The 21900-nt window shown below is 43.4% G+C and overlaps 1 protein-coding gene across 2 annotated transcripts in view; it reads left to right on the top strand.

Moving 5' to 3' along the window:
- The window catches only part of LOC137437850 (ferritin, higher subunit), a 42740-nt gene extending 22487 nt beyond the window's left edge, over window positions 1–20253 (top strand). Inside the window, exons 2-5 of one of the 2 annotated variants that reach the window (XM_078766805.1) lie at window positions 11001–11104; window positions 19321–19467; window positions 19566–19691; window positions 19836–20253. In XM_078766805.1, the coding sequence (XP_078622931.1) occupies window positions 11012–11104; window positions 19321–19467; window positions 19566–19691; window positions 19836–19985 (516 nt within the window). In that variant the 5' untranslated portion in view covers window positions 11001–11011 and the 3' untranslated portion in view covers window positions 19986–20253. Of the gene's footprint in view, window positions 1–10997; window positions 11105–19320; window positions 19468–19565; window positions 19692–19835 lie in introns of both variants that reach the window. The other variant, XM_068132526.2, reaches the window with a different exon arrangement.
- The last annotated feature ends 1647 nt before the right edge of the window (window positions 20254–21900 follow it).

Below are 21900 nucleotides of genomic sequence, written 5' to 3'. Positions count from 1 at the left end.
TCGTCGTATCTCCTCTTTCATCTCCTCCCTTTCTTTTGTAGATGCCGCCCTCATCTGTCCCAATTCATCCCTCTGAGCATCCAATTTGGTTTCTACCCCGATTTGCACCTCCTCTATCTGGTTCCCCATTCGTTTGATTTCCCTTGCAGATTGTTCCCCTATTTCCCGCAATTTGTCCTCCATCCTATTTTCTAACCCCGTTAACCCATTCTTTACCTCTTTTATCCCATTGTCTAACGCCTCACCGGTACCCCTCACTTCGTCCCTCATTACCCCTATTTGGCCCTCCAATCGCTCACCCTGAGCATCCAACCGGTTCCCCATTACCCCCATTTGGCCCTCCAATCGCTCACCCAATCGCTCACTATCAGCCCTCATTTGCTCACTATTCTTTTCCATAAGGGCCTTCATTTGCATCATAAAAAGGTTCAAATCCACCGGTGGCGCTGCTACGGTCGCGGGCGTGGCAAAATTTGGTGCCGCTACACCCACGTGCGCGAGGACGCCATTTTGTGCGCCCGATACCCCCTCAACCACATCGCCAATGTTCTCCTCCTCTCCTTCCTCCACATACATTTCCCCGAGGTCCTGGGTCGATTCTACCCCGTCTATCTCTCCCACCGGCATCCCGTCGCCTTGACCAGCCATGGCGCGATTTCAAAATTCGGGTTTTCCTTTACAACAACACAAATTTCCAGCACTTTATAATTTTGAGTGCGTTAAGCGCGCTTCGGGTCCAATCCCACTTCCCGACACCAATTGTTACAGATCGCGGTTTAGATGTTACTTTGCCGAGCGAAGGCTCCGCGACCGAACAGTTATTCCCCGATTAGAACCCGATTCCACCCAAACGTTGGCCGGATCGCACCGCAGCTATTCAATAGGGAAAAGACAAAGGCGACACGGATGTGAAGAAGAAGAAGAAGAAGACAAAAAGGTTGGAAATACTACTAAATTTATTCCTACTATTTACATGCTCAAAGTAACCAAGGAGAAGGAAAGATAATAAAATAATATACAGAAGAATCAGAGACACAGTGCAATTATTAGCTTATACAGACTTAATTAACCCAGGGACAAGACACACAGAACAAACTCACGTACACAAGAAGGGTGGAGGAAAGGAATGAATGCTGGAAGGAGGAATGGGAAGGTTCAGCTGGGGCAGATGGTTCGGGCTTGATCCCGCACGGGACGTCGGCTGGACCTCGACGGCCACCGATGCCACCGCTATCTGGTCCCCGCGGGGTAACGGGTTGAAGCTGCCTGGTGGAGTCAACGCTGCTTGTGGAGCCAAAGCTGCTTCTCTGGCTCACCTCAGGGCGCGTCTGCCGTTTCTGGCGCACTGCTGGTAATTGACTTGGAACCTTCCCTCTCTTGGCCCTGGTGTCTCCTCACCATCGACAACTCAACGTCAACCAACGCAACCACTGACCACTCGACGCCACCACTTCTCACCACCGACTTCTTACCACCGCAACCAACGCAACCCCTGACCCTCCTCTGACGACCAACTCACGACTCACTCTCTTGCTTCTTGCGTGCGCGCCTTTTATAGCGCCTCTAGCGATCAAGCCGCCGGCCTTCCTGACACACCCATCGGGGTGCTCACCTCGGCCCTGGTTGGTCACGCGACCCTCTCGCTCCGCCCTTGATGACGACGGGCGGGCACGCCCCTCTTCCCCTCTATGACGAGGTGGAGACACGCCTTTCTTCTCCGACCCTGCCTCGTGGTCAATGGCGGTTATTGGAGGGGAGGTAATTGGCAATCGAGGGTTGGCAATCACGAGAGGGGATGTAAAAGGAAATGGAGATTTTGGGGATGGGAATGAAAGGGGATCTATTCTCTTTCACTGGTGCAATGGAGTACTTCAATTAAGGGGAGACACAGCCTTACTCTAAAACACAGAATAAGATATAACTATCAAACAGGGGTATTCTATTATTTGGCTGACGTGTATGCTTGTGGACTAATTATGGGATGCCCTTTCACCTTTACACAGCTCCGGAGGTAGGGGGGCGCAGAATAAACAATAATAATAATAATACAGCACACAATCAAAAAATACAGTCCTCATCTCCGCAACAATATATATATATATATATATATATATATATATATATATATACAGTGAAACCTTGACTTACGAGTGCACCAACTTACGAGTTTGCCGAGATACGAGCCGTCGCTCGGGCGGTTTTTTGCTTTGAGATGCGAGCCGAGATCTGAGTTACGAGCTTACGCCACCCACCACCAGGTGGGTTCCGGTCACGTGGTTATCTTGCCGTGCAAGCATCTCTGCCGTATATCGCTGCTGCTTTGTTTTCGCATTTTGGTTATTTTGAAAATTTCTTAGTTTTAACCATGGGTCCTAAGAAATTGAGTGCCAAGGGCAGTACTGAGAAGAAGAGGAGGATGATGTGCTTGGATATAAAACACGCAATCGTCGAAAAACATGAGCGAGGTGTGCGTGTTGTCGATTTGGCGAGGCAGTACGATCGTAGTACTTCTACGATATGTACGATTTTGAAGCAGAAGGAGGCGATAAAGGCTATAACGCCAGCCAAGGGCGTTACGATTATTTCAAAGCTCCGGACCTCTGTCCATGAAGAGATGGAGAAGTTGTTGTTTGTGTGGTTGACGGAGAAGCAGCTCGCAGGAGATACCGTGACCGAGAGCATCATCTGTGAGAAGGCACGAGACATTTACGGGGATTTGGTGCAGCAGACGGCGGGAACATCAACGGACGAGGCATCGGAAGAGTCATTCAAAGCCAGTCGGGGATGGTTTGATAATTTTTAAGAAGAGGACCGGCATTCACTCCGTCGTCGGGCACGGTGAGGCAGCAAGCTCGGATGTGAAGGCAGCTGAAGATTTTATTATAACTTTTGCCGAACTGATAGAAGCCGAAGGATACATCCCGCAGCAAATCTTCAACTGTGACGAGACAGGGCTCTTCTGGAAAAAGATGCCGAGGAGGATGTATATAACGGCAGAGGAGAAGAGCATGCCAGGCCACAACTTGTTCAGAGTGCCGGCGATAGCTCGCCTTCTCTTTGTGGAAGACACGGTGAGATCCTTAACATCCAACAACTAATGGGACGCAAACGGGGCGCCCAGTTTAGCGGTACACACATTGATGAATCACCCTGCCTGTGAAACACCGACATGACAGGTTATAGCTGGGTCGGGATTCAAACCCAGGCTGGACAGTTTAGAGTCAAGTGTGCGTACCTCCAGTCCAGGCCATCCTGCCAACTTGTATGCTGCATACAGGTGAAATATAAAGCGCGAGATATTTTTATATATACTGTATATTTAAAAAAAAATTGGTGTGGTTTTTGGCGGGCTGGAACGGATTAATAGCATTTCAATGCATTTTAATGGGGAAATTTAATTTGAGAAACGAGCAAATTGAGTTACGAGCTCGGTCACAGAACGAATTAAACTCGTAAGTCAAGGTTTCACTGTATATATAATATATATATATATATATATATATATATATATATATATATATATATATATATATATATATATATATTGTTGCGGATCTCAGAGTACGGCACTCCCCTTACCGAGGGGGGGGGGGGGGTTAATCCCCTCGCCTATTAAGCTGGCCGTCTCCGGTCCTGGAGCTATGACGTCACTTCCGGTCAGCGCTGAATAGGGTGGTAGGCCAATTGTTCCTATTACCTAATTACCAGCGCCTTCCGGTAAGCGAGGAAATGAGACCCGCCCGAGCCGCGGCTGTAATGGACACGCCGAGCGAAGCGAGCCATGCCTCAGGCCGTTAACAAAAGGACTAAACCCGATTCTGAGCGGTTCCTATACCGTGCCACCGATATTCAATGGGGAAAAGACAAAGACGATCGGACGAGAGGAAGCCAAAGAATAAGAAGGGTGAAGGAAGAACAAATATGGTTTATTAACTATCTAAAAGAGGAAACGAAAGAAGGGAATATACAAGAAGAGGAAACAAAAGGACATCGGGCAACCTTATGCACTCTTATACAACACGCCCATGACAATACAAACACACTCACACGGAATGGTAGCTGGTAGGGGAGGAAGGTCCAGGCGATGGGGTGGTCCAGGCGATGGGGTGGTCCAGGCTCCGGGTCCGCGGGCGAAGAACGGCTGGCAGCTTAACGCGCGACCGGACCTTACAAACGCGAGGGGCTGGAATGCGCGTACGTACAGCGTGCCGAACGCTCTCAAAACCATGGCAGTTCGTATCGAAAACGATCGTCCTAAACGATCCTCCGCACAATGTTCTTATGTTCGCCGCCTCTGCGCTGTTCTCTCACATCTGCTCTCTCGCCCATCTCCGTCAAAAGGCTTTGCGCTCGCGCTTTCATTAGAAGCCTCGCGTATCAAGCCGCGTCCGCTTTGCTCCGCCTACCGGTGAACACGCCTCGGCCCGGATTGGTCATGAGGGTTCATCAGTACCTCCCCTCGTGACGTGTTGATGGGGCCACGCCTGTGTTCCTGGCCGCTCCTCCCTTTTTCTCCCACTCTGACCGCGTGCGTAATGGCGGCGGGCAGGAACAAACCAAAAGGGAGCGACGCTGCTGGCAATGGCAGCTTGGGGTGAGCTTTAGCTCCAAGGCAGCGAACGCTGCAATACGGCTACTGACACACTGGCACGGCTACGCTGCAATACGGTACAAATGATCAGGGCAAAGAGACACAGAGCAGAAACTTAACGTCCTTAACTTAATCTCCAGACAAGGGCCCTTTCACTCACGCGGGGAAAGGAAGGAAGGAAGAAGAAGGACGCGCTCAAAGCGCGGCCGTCAGTGCCCTTCGCCCCGGTCAGCTCACTGGGCATGTCCCTGGGATGTTCGCGGCACGTGCAGGGAGCTCAGGCAGGGAGATCGCTGGAGTCTTGGGCCCCGGGAGAGATCGTCCTCGAAAAGCGCTTATAACAGGCAGAACGCAGATGACAGAGAGTTCGTGCTTTTGATCACACACACAGTCGCTTCCGAATCCCAGGACAGAGAGCTCAGAGACAGACAGCGTGCTGGAGCTTGGCCACGGAGGAGAGACTCGATCACAGAGTGTGTTCCAACCACACCGACAGTTCGGGGGGGCCGGGGCAGGGTTTTTATAGCCCCTCCCAGAGTCCCATTAGAATGTTCCAAGCCCCTCCCCTCCCCTTGAGCTTCCATTGGCTGCTTGCCGCTTACCGGCCACTCCCCTGTCGCCCCTCCCTCGGGCCTCCCAGACTTGTTTCAGGCCCGAGCACATGGTATTCCAGCCCAATGAGCACATGGCATTCCAGCCCAATGAACAACGAAGCCTACCCTTACTTGCCTGTCTCAACGCATACTAACACAGGAAAGGCGACTATACTTAACATTGAATAAGACATAACTTAACTAATATAAGCGAGGCTACATGTTGTGGTGCAACTAACTAAGAGGGGGGTTATCTTTATTTCTCACAACCGCAACAATATATATATATATATATATATATATATATATATATATATATATATATATATATATATATATATATATGTATATATTGTTGCGGTTTTGAGAACCCACACTTGCTTGTAAATATCACATCATTGAAGGTTAAAGGTAGCACCCCATAGATAGGCCACAAGCAACATGTATGTCACCATAGGACTTCAGTTATTCCTTAGTATGTGTATAGATAAGGCCATTTTCCCAATAGTTGAATCTGCGTTGTGTCAATCAAATAAGAATAGGCCCCTTGCGTTCATTCCGTCCATTTTGGCAGCCTCCCTCCAAGCGACGCCATTACGCGCCCTCCTGTCTGTGCCCCATGGCCCTCCCAATTTGTTACGCGCCTTTGTTAGCAGCGTTCGCTGCCCTTGAGCGTGAGCTCGCTAAACGCCGCCATAAGCCATGAGGTGAGGCTCGGAAAAAGGGGGCGGAGCGCCAGGAAGAAGGTGTGGCCACGTCAGCCAACCATCAGGGCGGGGCTGGTAAGCCATAACCAGCCAACCAGGGCTGGAGTGACATCGCCCGATAGGCGTGGCTTTTGGGCTGGCGGAGCGATCGCTGGCTGTCTTATAAAAGCGAGCGCACAAAGCCCTTTTACAGGACTTTAAGGAAGCGCGCTTGTGAAAGAGGACTTATTGGGAGAGCGCACATTTAAGAGGACTTATGAAGAGGAGCTCGAGCTAATAAGGACTCGTGGGTATATGTGCTTGTGAAAGGACTTACTCGCTGGCGCTGATGAGAGAACTTACCCGGAGAACTCGCGAGTATAAGGTCCGCTGCAATTTGAAGGGCTTGAAAGGACTTGCACAATTGGCGCTTGCGTACAGGACATTGGAGAGGGGGCGTTTGGCACGAGTCGTACAAACATTACGTACGCTGCCAGGATACCAGCCTTCCCCCCGTGATATAATTGTCCGTTCGCGTTACAATGTGAAGAGCTGCCTGCCGTGTTTTCCATCGCCTGGACCGGAGCCGGACTGGAGCCTGGACGCACTGGTGACCATCAACCTGTTCCTCTACAATCCCCGTGTGAGTGACTGTGTGTGAGACGGGCCCGTTTGTCCAGGGAAATAAGTTAAGCCTGTAATTAAGACTGCCCTGTGTACTTTTCCTTCCTCTTTCTTTCCTGTACATTTCTTTCGTTTCGTCTTCTCCTTCTTGTACATTTGTAATAAATTGCTTTGTTTTTCCTATTTTCTTGGTTTCCTCTCCATCCGATCGCATCAGTCTTTTCTCCAATTGGGTAAGCGTGGCACGATCGCAACCGCTATAATCGGGTCTAGTCATTTGTTAACAGCTTGGATCGCGGATTGCTATCCGCTCGGCATTTTCCATCCATATCCGTGATTCGAGCGGGAGTTATTCCCTCGTTTCCGGTCGGCGTTAGTAATTAGGTAGTAGTGAACCCCTAGGCCTAACAAACCCTACCTAACGCCGTGCCGGGAAGGACGCTACAATTATATATATATTGCCAGACAAGAGGACAAGGGGATTAACCCCCCCTTGATAAGGGGAGAGCCGACGTCAGAGATCCGTAACAATATATATATAATTGCTGGCTATGATGTTACATCGCCTCGACAAACTTCAGCACAGGTTTAGGAAATTTAGAGCTAATTTTTTGAAGAAAAAATAAAATAAAACCCGCTCGGTTAGTCAGCATATCCACATATCATGGAGACCGAGCACAGACTATGCGTGAGATTGAACCACTATTTCTCCATGATGTTGCATCTCTCAGTTAATTAAATTATAAGTAAGCCACTAACTATATCTAACAACCTAATGAGACAATGCATATTCTCAACTAAATATTGAGAGCTGTGCTAACTGTTGTGGCAAAGGAGTGGGAGTTTGAATGGGGGTTATGGGAAGAAGGTGGGGGTGAGTTGGGGTTGCACCATGGTTTGCTAACAGAACCTTATGTAAAAGGGAGATAAGAACGATCTTGCTTCAACAGGTTATTGAGGTCTTGCTTCAATAGGTTATTGAGCATTGCAGATGGAGATGGATGAAAAACCTCAAAGATACGATGAAGACTCTGTTAGGTTGCAAACTTCAGAGCAATACTATAATGTATTCGATGATAGATACTGTTACCATTACCATTTACTATAGTTGAAGAGTAACCCTAACTCTAACAATTGCACGGACATGGTGGAAGAACTAACTAGTCCCAAACATCGAGGTTTAAAACTCGATTAGCACAATGCCTTGCATGACGTTCATCAAAATGGTGGAACTAGAGGTGAAGAGGATCATGGGAATTTTTTTTAACCAAAAGTCGTGATTATACCAGCTTTATAAGTCCTTTATTCGTTACGATCAACTCAAAAAGATCAACGAAATACTCTGAAATAATTACAAATATAATTAAATAACACTTGTTCAATCCATCAACCCCATGCACCGATAGTTCACGGAAGTCACTGAATGACGCGTAATGAACAGCTGATATCTGCTTACACAGATATCTATTTGGCTTTAACGGACACACCCCTGCAACAGCAGCGTGTCCCAATAGCAAGCAGCTTGCTATCTCTTTCCAAGCGGCTTACTGAAATCAAAGCGCTCAAGCAAGCACTCCAACACAACGGAGGACTCAGCCCAACAACAATATGGCGGCTTCCATGGAAACAATGCTGTGATGGAACTCCAGCAAATGCTGTCCGGGGCATCATTTTCAGTTTCACTTGATCCTCTTGTGACAACTTCCCCAAACGAATCTATTGTATTAGCAGCGACGACAGAGTACGAGGAAGAGGAAAGATAAATAAATGGAGAGTCAGACGGAAGAGTTCCCCTTCCCCCACCAAGCTAATGTGGACCCTAACTGTGCATTTTTGGGAGGGGGTAGAGGGGTATTGCTTGTTTTTAGATTTCAAACAATTAGGATAAAAAGTAGAAGTACCAATAAAAGTATGAACTGCACATTTGAATATCATCCTCTGACAGTAGAATTGAAGGGATAGCCACCAATCAATCATACGGTGGCCATTTTGCTAACATGTGGGTCATTCTGTTAGCAAGGGGCTTGCTTACTGCTTGCAAGCACCTCCCTTGATCCAAGCGGCTTGTAAGGAATGACTGGCCTGGCAGGCGATAGCCAGCCAATTGCAAAATGAACACACCCCAGGTGTACATCATCCTCTACCTGTCTTTAGGGGTATTTCTCCGAAAAAACTTCAGTGTCCGATGTCCGGCCGTCAGTTAACATTTGACTGAAACATCTTACAAACTACCCGACCAATTATGGACCAAATTTGGTACGACAGCAAGGTCTCATGGGGTTGTACTCCCTATCCAAATGCACAACCTATAGAGTAAAAAGGGGGTTGTGCCCCAAATATTGGTATTTCATTTTTTTAAATCTTAGAATCCACCAGTCAGATCCAGACCAAACTGGCCATGCGGCATCGTGACCATGTTCTAACCATAAGTTGTGCTCTCCAAGTCTCCATGGCCGCATCTCCCCTGGAAAGGGGCCGTGGACTCCCTCCTTTAATCCCTCACATTCACGAGAACACTTTCCTCACAAACTACTCATACATGACTGAAATGGAACAAATTTGGTACAATCAGAACATAAAGGTCTCATTGGGCTGGCTCCCAATCTGGATCTGCACCCTCCAAGAGGCTGAAAAGGGGGGTTATTGCCTTCAGGCAAAAAATTTAGGTAATTTATTTTACAATCTTCCTAAAACTATGAGGAAATAACAGTCAGTCCCACAATGGGCTATTTTTTCTGGAAGGCATTGTGACGTACCTATGACCAACAAGCAAAAGTGCCTGCCACCAGTGACAAAAAAAGCAATTTAAATGTATATTAAACGAGAACGACACTCTTAGACATCATGACGTCGACCGATATGCCTCCGCCCACATTATTACGCCATTAAACATATTGGTACTGTGGTGAAAATGAAGAAGAAGAAGATCCTTCGTAGGCGTGGGGCATATTGGATGCCGATTTAGGGGTAAGTGCTCGGTCTGAGAGGGGGTCATTATCTTGGCCGCTGAATGAGTTCTGCAGAGATGAGCACTGGATCTTATTGCTAAGAAGTGACTGGGATTCATGACTAATGTTTAAAATGCTTGGCTTTGCTATATAATGCTTTATTAGATTTGTAGGATTGATGATATTATTGCTTGTTGTGTTGGATGCCAAAGATCGATTTGAATAAAGCCTTGTATCTTGGAGTGAGGTTTTGAAGGATTTTCCAATACAGGTACCAAGTTGGATTTAAATCCATTCAGTTGTTCTCAAGTAAAAAAATTTTTTTATCTGACATGACCTTGTGTGCTTCCCCTTCTCTCCCCATCTTGTCTAACGCTCCCCTTATATGTTTTATGCGTCTGTTTGATTTTTTGTGATACATGTTAGCTCTTTCACGAGCCTCGATCCTGTATACAAAAAAAACAACAAACTCCAGTCAGGCTTTCTTATGTCTCTCTCTAAGCAGTGGGTCCCAGCAGTCCTACCAGAGAACCCCCTATCATTCAGTTGGTGACGGATGGTGCGAGTTGAAACTGTCGTACCTTGTGTCTGAAGCTCAGCTTGAATCTGTTTGGCAGTTGATCGAGGTGCTTTCTCCACCATTCGAACAATCCTTCGCTGCAATCTTCGATCACGTTTTCTCTTGCACCACATCCAGGGAGGTTGGCTACAGTACCATGGGCCTTAAACTTCCTGATAACATTGCGTACGGTGGACACAGGAACATCAAGGTCTCTGGAGATGGACTTTTGTAGCCTTGAAATTGTCCATGCTTCGCTACAATCTTGTGTCTGACCTCCTCAGACAATTCTCTGGTTTTCTTTCTTTTCTCCATGCTCATTGAGCTACACACAGTGACAAAAAACAGCAGAATGACTCCTTTTCTCTATTCAAACTGGTTGAATGAATGATTTTTTATATTGCAGGCACCTGCAACTCACCATAGGTAAGTACATATCCAAAGTAAAGGAGAAACACCTGCTTGAAATCTAATTATTTCAAACAACTTCTAAAAGGTGCCAATATTGTCCGGCCCATTTTAGGATTTCTGTGTGGAATAAGCTAGGATTTAGTAATTTTTTTCAGCTTTTTTTGCTTTGTTGCCCTGCAAACCAAAGAAATACATATGTGGACACCGAAAGATATTTAAATTTCAACAATTTTTTTGGAAGAAATGGTGCATTATTTGAAAAAAAAGTGCAAGGGTGTCAATATTTTTGGCTACGACTGTACCTGTACCAATTTTGACCAATATCCCTTCAGCTGTTAAGTTATCGCAGTAACGAAAACCTCAGGACTCAGAGATGTTCAAGGGTGTAGTTTCGGGATAAGTGTACTGTATTTGTGTACGTCAGTGCATTACTTGGGGCATCAGTGGTGGACAAAACCAAATTCATTCACTGAAACATTTGAATGATCAATCCTTGAGAAAGACTGCAAGTGTATAATTGAAATATCATGCAAGTATACTAAGAACACAAGTGTGTAACATTTGAGGTGTGTGTGTTTGTTTCAGCAGAAGAAAACTCCATGATCAGACAGAACTTCGCACTTGACATTGAAGTTTCTCTGAATCGGCTCATAAATATGTTTCAGTATTCATCATTGAATTATCTATCAATGGTAAGAAACCATCCCTTCATTTCCATCAATGTAGCAACATTAAAAGAATGGGAAGGAAGAAGGAACAAGAGACATTGAACTTTGTAGATTTTATGTTTCTGCTCATAACTGAAAATTGAAGACTTGCATCTGTCGGAGAAATAGCTGCAAATATCAGAATCACCACAATTTAATGCAGGTATAGGCCAATTAATTTGGTGTGCGATTTTAAAGGTGATTGGTTACACCTGAGCTAATTTACAATTGCTATTAAAACAAGCATTCTGAGTATTGCGCTGCAATACATGTCCCCTACCAAAGTTCAAAGTGCCATAACTTTGTCAAAAATGATCGAATATGCAAATTTATGCACGGTTCATGCTGGTTTTCAAACTTGATCTGAGGTATGCTGAGACACGTGTGTCACGCCTCGCCTCGTTGATAAGCCGGCAAGGTCGATCCGTGGAGCGGCCTGCACGTATTGCACTGTGTGAATTATATAAATTATTACCAACTCACCGTCTGAGGTACTAGCGATTCAAGAGATATCCATTTTTTTATGGCACATTGGAGAAGCCAATGCGAGGTTTCTTCTTCCTCAGCTTGTCACAACTCTGTCAAATGCGATCGATTTTAAAAAGTCAGAATTTGACCAAATCTGTTTTATTCGTTTGTTAATATACCTCAGCTATTGACAAATCTTAAATTAGAATTTTATTTGAGGTTAAAATGACCGCGACAGGTCGTGTCCAACGATGCTTTCAGTCTGTACATGTGATAAATAATTAAATCCGCACACTTGCCTCTTCTTCTTCACGCAATAACAACTTCTAGCTTCCAGACCGTACATCCAATCATCTTGAAATTTTTCACACGTTACTCTTCATGACTTCTACTAAAGTATGAAGTTTCACGTCGATCAATAAAGCGATTCAAGAGATATCCATTTTTTAAAATATTTTCGTTTAATTAACGATATCTGCCAAACCACGTGAGCTATCGCAAATTCCAAAAGGACATTTTAGTAGACACATGCGGAACAGATCTGTGACGTTTCCCCTCGATTGGATCAAAAATGAGGGAGGGGCTCGGTTTTAAAGGTTCATGCTTAAAAACGTCATAACTCTGAAACCATGTGACGCATGACGTCATGCTCGCTGACTTTTTTTGTTCGTCATGGGTATGCGATTCTGCCTGCAAAGTTTGGCCTCGATCTGTTCAGCCGTTGCAGAGAAAAAGGGGTTTTCGTGTTCTCACGAAAAACAATATGGCGGCCGAACCACGTGACCTGTGACGTCATAATTACCATTAAAATATTCTACAGACCGAGTCCCCCCTACGGTGAAAATTTGATCTCAATCGGTGCTATTATTGCAGAGAAAATCTTTTTTAAAGGAAATTAAAACTTAAAATGGCACCGAGTTAAGGATCATCAGAATTCCCAAAGTTCAAAGTGCCAGAACATTGTCAAAAATGATCGAAACGTCGTGAAGTTCGAACTTGATCTGTAACTTATCATGAGGAAACCATGTGCCAAGTTTGAAATCATTAGCATTAAGAGTTTAGAAAAAAAAGTCTGGAAAACTGTTCTTTGCGTGACGGACTGACAGACGGAGGGCGTGCAAACCTATAGTCCCCTCCGGTGTACACCGGTAGGGGACTAATAAGGGGGTTTGGATACTTGTCCAAAGATATTCTAGTTTTGTATTTTTAATTAATTTTCTGAAATTTGTGGGTAACGATGGTTACGTCAGTATTTGGTGTAAATGCATCGATGGATATGCCTCCACCATACGAATTAAACCAAGCAGTGGGATGATATCTAAATTAAAGGTCATGAAAAAGTAAGGTCCCTTGAGAAAGAAAAGACAAATAAAAGAAACATATAAATGATACTTATAAATAAATACTTAAGATACTTATAAATTTGAGCTATGGTGTGCAAAACGATTTTCAAATGGCACATTACCTTTGACTGTTCAATTTAAAAATGGAATCGGTTCATCTTCATTTGACAATCCATAGTTATGCCAAATTTGGTCACGATCCCTTCATAGGTTCACGTGTTATCGTGGAAACTAAATCACGCATGGCTGGTCAACCCGAAAAAAAAAAACATGGCTCCCCCTGACCTTTGACCCCAAAACCGCATCAGTTCATCTTTTAATCACAACACACCTTTGCATCAAATTTGGTTTAAAAAATCCATTCACAAGTCATCACAATAAAATAATCACGCATAGATGGATGAACAACCCGAAAACAACACCAACGGCAGCTTAGACTTAAAATCACTAGAGCTCATAGAACGATACCCCGCACGGTGTTCAAGTATACACTTAATGATTTTACCACGATGACTGCCAAGTACGAGTTCACTCAGTCCTGGGTGTACCAGATTCTGTCACTCCGAGCATTCTCATAGAAAAGATTACACCGTTGTGTTGTAAACAGAATATGCTGCCGTGCCAGACAACGCAACAAACGATCTGCTGACAGTTCGGTGAACATAAATCTGTAATAATCATGATCACATCACAATAAGTCTCCATAAGCAGTTTTGTCACTTCATCAGCATTCATACATGCCATTGTCAAGGGCAATGGCAAGTAACAAAAAAAAGAAAAAACAACGTGGTGCTCAACACAATTTACCACAAGGAATGACATATTACCAACATCGATTGTGCTAGAAAAGAAAAAAAAATTGGCCTACCAGACAACTTGTGCCTGGCATACCGAGTTAAAAAGTGTCCCATTGCCTGCTCCGACTTTTCATAATGTGGGGTTTCCCCAGCAATGGATAAGAAATGAACTCGATTAGAAGGGTAAAATTTGAAAACAAAGTACAGTATATACACATTATGGTGATCCAAAAATTTGAAGATTGGATTTTCATTTCTCCACAAGCCTGCCCCGATTCCTATTGAAGAAAGTAGTTTGTGGTGAAAATTTGAGCTTGATTGGACAATATTTAGAGGTTGCTCAAAATGTTGACAAATTTTAATGAATGAGATACAGAATTTTTAGCATCATACATCAATTCATAGATAATTATCTCTTTTCAATTACTCAAATTATTTATTATTGTTGGCTTGCACTTGTCTTCAATGGTATGACCAAGAGATTGCGCAAAAGCACTGGCCACAAACATAGCACGCCGATCTGAGAGATTTACTCTGTCCAGAGTTACCACTGTTGCTGGAGTGATCACCTTGATGGGAGCCTTTTTCGCCTGTTTGGCAGAAGATGGACTTTGGAGTTTGAATTCATTGTCCCCTGAATTAGTCAGGTTCACTCTGTTAACAAATATAATTTCGTTCAAAATTTTGGTAGATTAGCAAAACTATACATTTTTGGAATATTCAGAGCATGAGGAATCCAAAAATTAATGTTTACGTAGACACCTTTGCTGTTTACGTAGACACCTTTGCTTTGTTTACGTAGACACCGTAGACACCTGTCATTTGCGTAGACACCTTTGCGAAAATGACACTCAGGACAGTGATGAAGATAGTCAGGTTCACTATGTTAACAAATATAATTTCTTTCAAAATTTTGGGATTAGCAAACCTGTACATTTTTGGAATCTTCAGAGCATGGAGAATCTGAAAATCAATGTTGGCATTTGCACAGACACCTGCATGGCCGCCATTTTGGATTTTGAAAATGGCCGCCATAAAATACATATTTTGCGCGATCTCGGCTTCTAGTCAACCTAGAGACTTAATTAAATATGCTAATCCTATGTTTTCTGGGTCAAGGAATCCAATAAAGGCCTCAAAATAGTGCTCAGGATTATAGAAAAGCAACAAACAAAGGTAATTGAAAACCATTGTCTTTATATTTGTGATATAACTATTACATAATACATTATATTGCAAGTCCTTTGAAGTTATAGGTTGTTATAGGAAGTTATAGGTAGTATCAGATTGAACTATAAGTCCTATACACAGGATCTACGAGGTCTATACCGTTCAGGAATTTGCTTTTACAGATCTTCATCACTGTCCTGAGTGTCATTTTCGCAAAGGTGTCTACGCAAATGTAAACATTAATTTTTGGATTCCTCATGCTCTGAATATTCCAAAAATGTATAGTTTTGCTAATCTACCAAAATTTTGAACGAAAAAAACATAGTGAACCTGACTAAATTGGAGCTTTCAATCTCAGACATCATCATCAACCACAGCCGATGTTGATGGAACAGATTGCATTGCTGTTCGAGTCTCAGCAGCATGTTTCTTCTTTCTTTTATCTTCATTCTCAAGCCTGATACGCTTTCTGTTCTCCTTCACTGCCAGAGTGTTGTCCACAGATCCCATACGTGAACTTGAGGGATCCTCACACTGCATCATAAGGAATGCTTTGTCTTGTTCATTCGTCATTTTCTCAAGCGCATCATTTGGTGAGATATCGAAGAGGGATTGAAGATCATCTTTGAACATCTGCTCCTTCACTCTATAGTTTTCGAATGTCTTGGTTCTATTTTTCTTTACCAGTTTGTAGGCATCATACAACTTCAAATGTTGGCGCTCACTGGAATTCGTGCTTTCTCCCAGTATGCACACACAGCTTGTACACTAAGTTTGGCACTTTCACAAACTGTATGGTGTTCTTGTATGTGATGGTACACCATTTTCTGCAATGTGTGTCCTTTGGTTGGTAGTCCCCCACATATTATTTCCTTTTCAGACTTGCCCAGAAACCAAACTGTGGAAGAGCTGCGAGTTTCTGCCATCTGAAAAAAACAGGATAAATTAAAAATGTTATTTTTTGAGCAACCTCTAAATAAGTTCCAATTGACCTCATATTTGGTTGATATGATCTTTATAAACATAGGAACAAGGGCAGCCTTGTGGAGCATGGATTTTTTAATAGTATTAAATATTTCATATATCTGTGGACCACCCTAATACACATGCATAATTGCCTTGCAAATGAGAGTGGAGTGGTGCAAACTACAACGAGAACGGGCACTCGGTAGAGCGCATACCTTCGCCGCAGCTACTGTTCTGTACTGTACTAAAATACGATTTTGACCTTTTCGTGACCGTGACCTTGACCTTTGACCCGATTGCTCCCAAAATCTAATCAAATGTGTCCCGTATAATAACCAATCATCCCACCAAATTTCATGCAATTCGGTTGAATACTTTTTGAGTTATGCGAATAACATACACACACACACACACACAGACATACAAAAAATACACAGCGATCAAAACATAACCTTCCGCTTTTGCGAAGGTAATTAACCTGAAATTGCAGACAGAATTATTTATTTTATCTGAGAAGCTAAACGAATCTTCTTCTTCTTTAGTACCTCAAACTTTATGTGAAATGCGATCGATTTTTAAAAATCAGAATTTGAGCAAATCTGTTTCATTCGTCTGTTAATATGCCTCCCCGATTGACAAATCTGCAATTTGAATTTCATTTGAGGTTGAAATGATTGCGGGAGATCGCGTTATAGTGATGACGTCTTGGATGGACATCCTCTTCTTCAGTCGCTCATAACTTTGAGTGAAATACGATCGAGTTAAAAATAGTCAGAATTTGAGCAAATCTGTTTCATTCGTTTGTTAATATGCCTCATCTCTTGACAAATCTGCAATTATAATTTTTTTTGAGGTTGAAATGATCGCGGGAGATTGCGTTATAGTGATGACGTCCTGGATGGACATCTTCTTCTTCAGTGGCGCATAACTTTGAGTGAAATACGATCGAGTTAAAAATAGTCAGAATTTGAGCAAATCTGTTTCCCAAAATCTAATCAAATGTGTCCCGTATAATAACCAATCATCCCACCAAATTTCATGCAATTCGGTTGAATACTTTTTGAGTTATGCGATTAACATACACACACACAGACATACAAATAAATACACAGCGATCAAAACATAACCTTCCGCTTTTGCGAAGGTAACAAGAGTTGGAAGTCAATGTCAAAAAAAAAACAAGACAGTCTCACAGCGGCATAGCCGGGTTTGTTTGATACTTTCGTTTAAGAGGATACTATGTGACCTGGGTGGAGATACCATTAGCAAATAATGTAAGTATTAAATTATTTTGAAGTACTCTAAGTCTCCAAGCTGTCTGTCACCATGGAAGTGAAGAGATTGCATTGAGACACCATATGGTTTATTCTATATGTTGGTCAGTCAGTCAACACTATCAAAGTGACCTCAGCACCATCCCGGCACACCACTGTGTGCGTTACTGAATTAGGTGTTTTACGGCGGCCGGAGTGCAAATCCTGTCACCAACCTCCTTGAGTGAGGATCCAGTGAGTTGGTACTCATTTTGCTGACCTCGGAAGGATGACAGGCTGAGTCAACCCCACCTGATGTTAATTCAACAGCCGATTGGGATTCAAACTCAGAACCCGAAGATTCCAAGCCCTCCACCCTAACCATTAAGCAAACACCAGGTCTTAATCAAAGTTTTAATTATATATGATCTAGGGAGCATGCACCTCCTCACCCCCCATCATATGTAATCACCCTGTTGTCATCATTTCAGTTCCCCCCAGGCAATCATCAAGTGTGAGAATTTGCCCCAACCAGGTATATGATGTAATATATTAACGTTCCCCAAAGGGTGATCAAAGAAACATAACTAACAAAGCTAAATTACATTACATTCTACCTTTCAGAAGCGTAATTGTCGGCTATAAAACTCACCCAATATATAGGATAAATATGTCAGGGACATACATACATACATACATACATACATACATACGGAGACAAACGCTGTAAACACAGGAACCAAACATCTACGACGTAAAAAAATCGTTTGTTTAATCACGAATTTGCCATTTCTAAAAGCCTCTTTGCAAGTTTGAAGAAGAGGAAGAGGAAGAAATGTATGGTGTATTCACACAGATGTTTGAACTGAAACATTTATTATTCTACGATAGTAGAAACCCTTTATAAGGACACGGAACGAGCAAACAAAATTATATATACAGTCGTGATATTTTGCGAAGCAACAGAAAAATATATACGCAGAACAACACAGAAGGAGCCCACAAACAGCGACCACGCCACGATAACAATCGAGTGTTATAAAAGGTTCTTATTTTCACGCGTTTTTCTTCATGCGTTTCACACCGAATGAAAAACGTAAGGGTAGCGCATGCAGATTGTGATACATGACAGGTTCAACGATATTTCCGGCCTGAACGGCACAGGAATCAAAATGGCGGAGTGTGAAGTCAGCCGTCGTACCGCCGTAATGACTTCACATCACCCCCGTCATGTGACCAGATTCTCAGCTCTGATTGGTGGACGTTTGAGGAGACATACATACATACATGCGGATAGACAAACACTGCTCTAGATGGCTTTGCCCTGTGGGCTACGCCAAAAAAATGCATAAGTTTAACGGTACTGAAAGTCACTTGCAGGCATCATCTTGTACACTAAAATAACATCCGATTTTCGGAGATCAAGGCATTATTTATCACCATAGATGTATGCAGCCATATGGCAGCTTATTCCTCACTCCGATACTGTACCATCTCACATGCCACGCTTTGTCATGATGGATATATATTGCTATATAGAATGGTTCTTGCAAGTATTATGAAGGCAATTTGTGTTCTCCAGTATTCAACTATAGAATTCGATTTAAATAAAGGTTTAAAGGTGTACAAGATTAAAAATTATGAGTTCTCCCACCATTTTCTCCAGCATCTATTACATCACCCGATCCAACACATCCTGCCTGTTGAACACGTCCTTTATGATGTCCTGAAAAACTAAGTTTCCTGTTTGGAATTAATTTCAATTTTGTTTGATTTGCAGACAGAGTAAAAATATCTTGCTGCTCTCTGCGCTTGTGCTCTTCGAGGAAAAGTACGGTATAACGGCAAACATGTCTTTCTATTAATGTTCCGATTAGTGTTCAAAATATAACATGCAATTTAAATAAGTCGTTCCTCGATCATAAACTGATATGGCAGACGGACAGACATGAAAACTGCTTAACCCCGCTTTTTGCTTCGCGTGCACGAGGTAATAAGGTCAGTAGGCCAAAACACCCTGTTGGAGTCAAAGTTACATAACGGTTTCATTCCTTGCGTAGCTGTTCCACAAATCCCTGTAAACAAAGTTAACTTCCATAGATGGTCTAAATAAGAAGCTAGAATGGTAACTTTCCCCGACTTGACAAGTGTATTAACAAAGAGAAGATGTATGCACACTCTACTCACTGGTGATTCTTTTGCAGGCCTCCCATTTTGGGCGGGATGATGTCGCCCTCTTCAAGTTGAAAAGATTATTTCAGGACTTCTCAAACACAAAGCGACAGAAGGTTGAGAAGATTGTGGAATACCAGAACTTGCGTGGAGGACGAGTTATGCTGAAGGATGTCAAGGTAGAAAGGCCATCAAAACTGACCATTTGATAGACCAGAGCTAACGAACCTTTCCTCATGCAGCCAATTAAGCTGATGTTAAAATCTCGATGTTGCAGAAACCAGAGAAAGATGACTGGAACTCTGCAGAGGATTCCATGCAGAGTGCCTTGCAATTGGAAAAGGAAGTTATGGCAGCACTACTCAACATCATCCAAATTGGTATTAACCATGGAGACCATCACGTATGTGAACACACCTCTTGCCTGCAGTTTTACTTTAGCCAATCTCTCATCAAGGCATTTATATGGTGGAAGGAAGTGCTTATGGTTTAGACGATTCTTCATTACTTGCAGATAAACCAATTTAATCTAACATGATTGTCCCAGTTGCTTAGGTTCATGGAAGACCTTCTGGAAGAACAGGTGCAGACTACGTCAAAGCTGGGTGGGTACGTGACCAGCTTGCGCCGGGCAGGGCGAGGACTCGGAGAGATAATTTTTGAAGAGTTGGTGCTCGCAGACAAAGACAAAACTTGATACAAATTCCATTTTCAATGAGCATGAACACTTCACCCACACCCACCTTTAACCCCATCTATTCCTATACAGTCATACAACCCTCCACTCCCCCACCTACACCAATGTTCAGTCTTGTGGTTGTGAGCACAGGCATTTAAAAATTCATTATTCAATCAAATTTGAACACAAGCACCATTTTCAAATGTAATATCATAATTGTGTAGATTTGTGCACAATTCAGTTCAAGTAATTAGGTATTTGAAATCATTAAAACTTCCTGAAGGAATCCTGTGGCAATTTTTGTATTACAGTATTTAAACTAGCATCGACACTCCTACCTTTACATCTCGGCCCAACTCTGGTGGGCAATTTAAAATGGGGATATTCCACAAAGTGATACATCTTCAGAATACCACCAGAGGGAGAGCACACACACACCTCGCCGAGGATGGAAAATAAATTCTATATCCCCAAGACCAAGAACACCACACCAATGGCTTTAATAAAATGGCAGAACTGATCAGTCAATCAGACAAGTGTAGGTTCTGCAAGGTAGAAATAAAGTACAAGCCACCTCCTACCAGGATGTAAAAAAAAAAAACTCATCTCAGAGAAGCTGTATACCCAAAGACAATGCAAGGCATGTAGAGTAATCCACTAACACATCTGCAAAAGTCTCAATATTCTAGTTCCAGAAAAGTCATGGAAACATGAACCAAAAGCATTAACTGAAAACAAGTAATGCTCACGTACGACATAATGATCCCATCAAGTGTGAACATAGAAAAGAAAGCATTATGACCAGATATAGCACGCAGGTACAATGAAATAAAATAAAAGAAGGCAGTGCTAATTGAGGTGTCAGAACCCAGAGATTTTGGCTTAAACAGAACTCAAGAAATTGACCAAAATACCAAGACCTCAAAAATGAAGTCAAAATATCCTGGAAGCTGAAGAACACCAAAATTGTACCAGTGATTATTGGAGCAACGAAACTGATGAAATAGAACCTTATAGATCTTGGGGGGGGGGGGGGGGGGAGGGGGAAACATCCCTGGGAATACATTACTACAGATCAACTGCAGTTGGAGGTTGTCCAGGGCTTGGTGGCGATCTTCAAAAGAACCCTCGGAACAAAACGTCTCAGCTTTTTCCATGAATCATACCTTACTGAAACAAGTGGCTACATCGAGACGTGGGAGAACTCCGTTCCACCTCTTGAAACCCACATAGAGATAATGGCACACGCAATAACAACGCAGCGATTTCTGATATATACATCGGAAGGTCCCGTGTTCGTGGCATCTCCGGGTCGGCGCACACTCCGTCGCATGGCGGTTTCCGGTTGGCGAGTGTGTGTCGCTCCGCATTTCGTTGCACGGCGTGTCCGGGTGGATGTGCGATTGTGCGTAGCGCAGAACGAACGGTCGAAGGACCAGGTGTGTGTGTGTTGGGGAGTGAGGTGGCGCAAAACGATACACGATTGCAAGCCACGTTGGAGCTGCAACTTTTGCCAGCAGAGCAAGACATATGGACGGTTTGTCGGGCGAATACTTGCATACCGGGAAGAGCGCGAGGACGCCTTTTGAGCCCTTATTTTACTGAGGAAGAGGATCATTTGGGCCACTCAATGTGGAGCCGGAATCCAAGAGCTGTAGTGGTCATCGTAGCACGCCCATAAGTCACAGACACCGGCTAACAAATTCCCCTGGTTGGAAAACCCTTACACACTGTTATCCAGGTAAAATTCAGTTTAAAAACCAACTTCACTTTTTGCTACGAGCACGAGCCCAGTTTTATCAATGTGACTGAAAACTTCATATCGCTTGCCCCCACCCCCACTACTGTTCTTTGGTACTGCAACGTCCTGAACCGTTTAGTGGACTAGCTCATCCATGAGGCTCGATTATGTATACCAGCAAGAACAAAAACC

Source organism: Myxine glutinosa, chromosome 12 (assembly GCF_964187855.1).
Source record: "Myxine glutinosa chromosome 12, kmMyxGlut1.1, whole genome shotgun sequence".
Lineage (NCBI taxonomy): Eukaryota > Metazoa > Chordata > Myxini > Myxiniformes > Myxinidae > Myxine > Myxine glutinosa.
The sequence above is the reverse complement of the archived record's forward strand: the minus strand, read 5'-3'. Positions and strand labels throughout refer to the sequence as shown.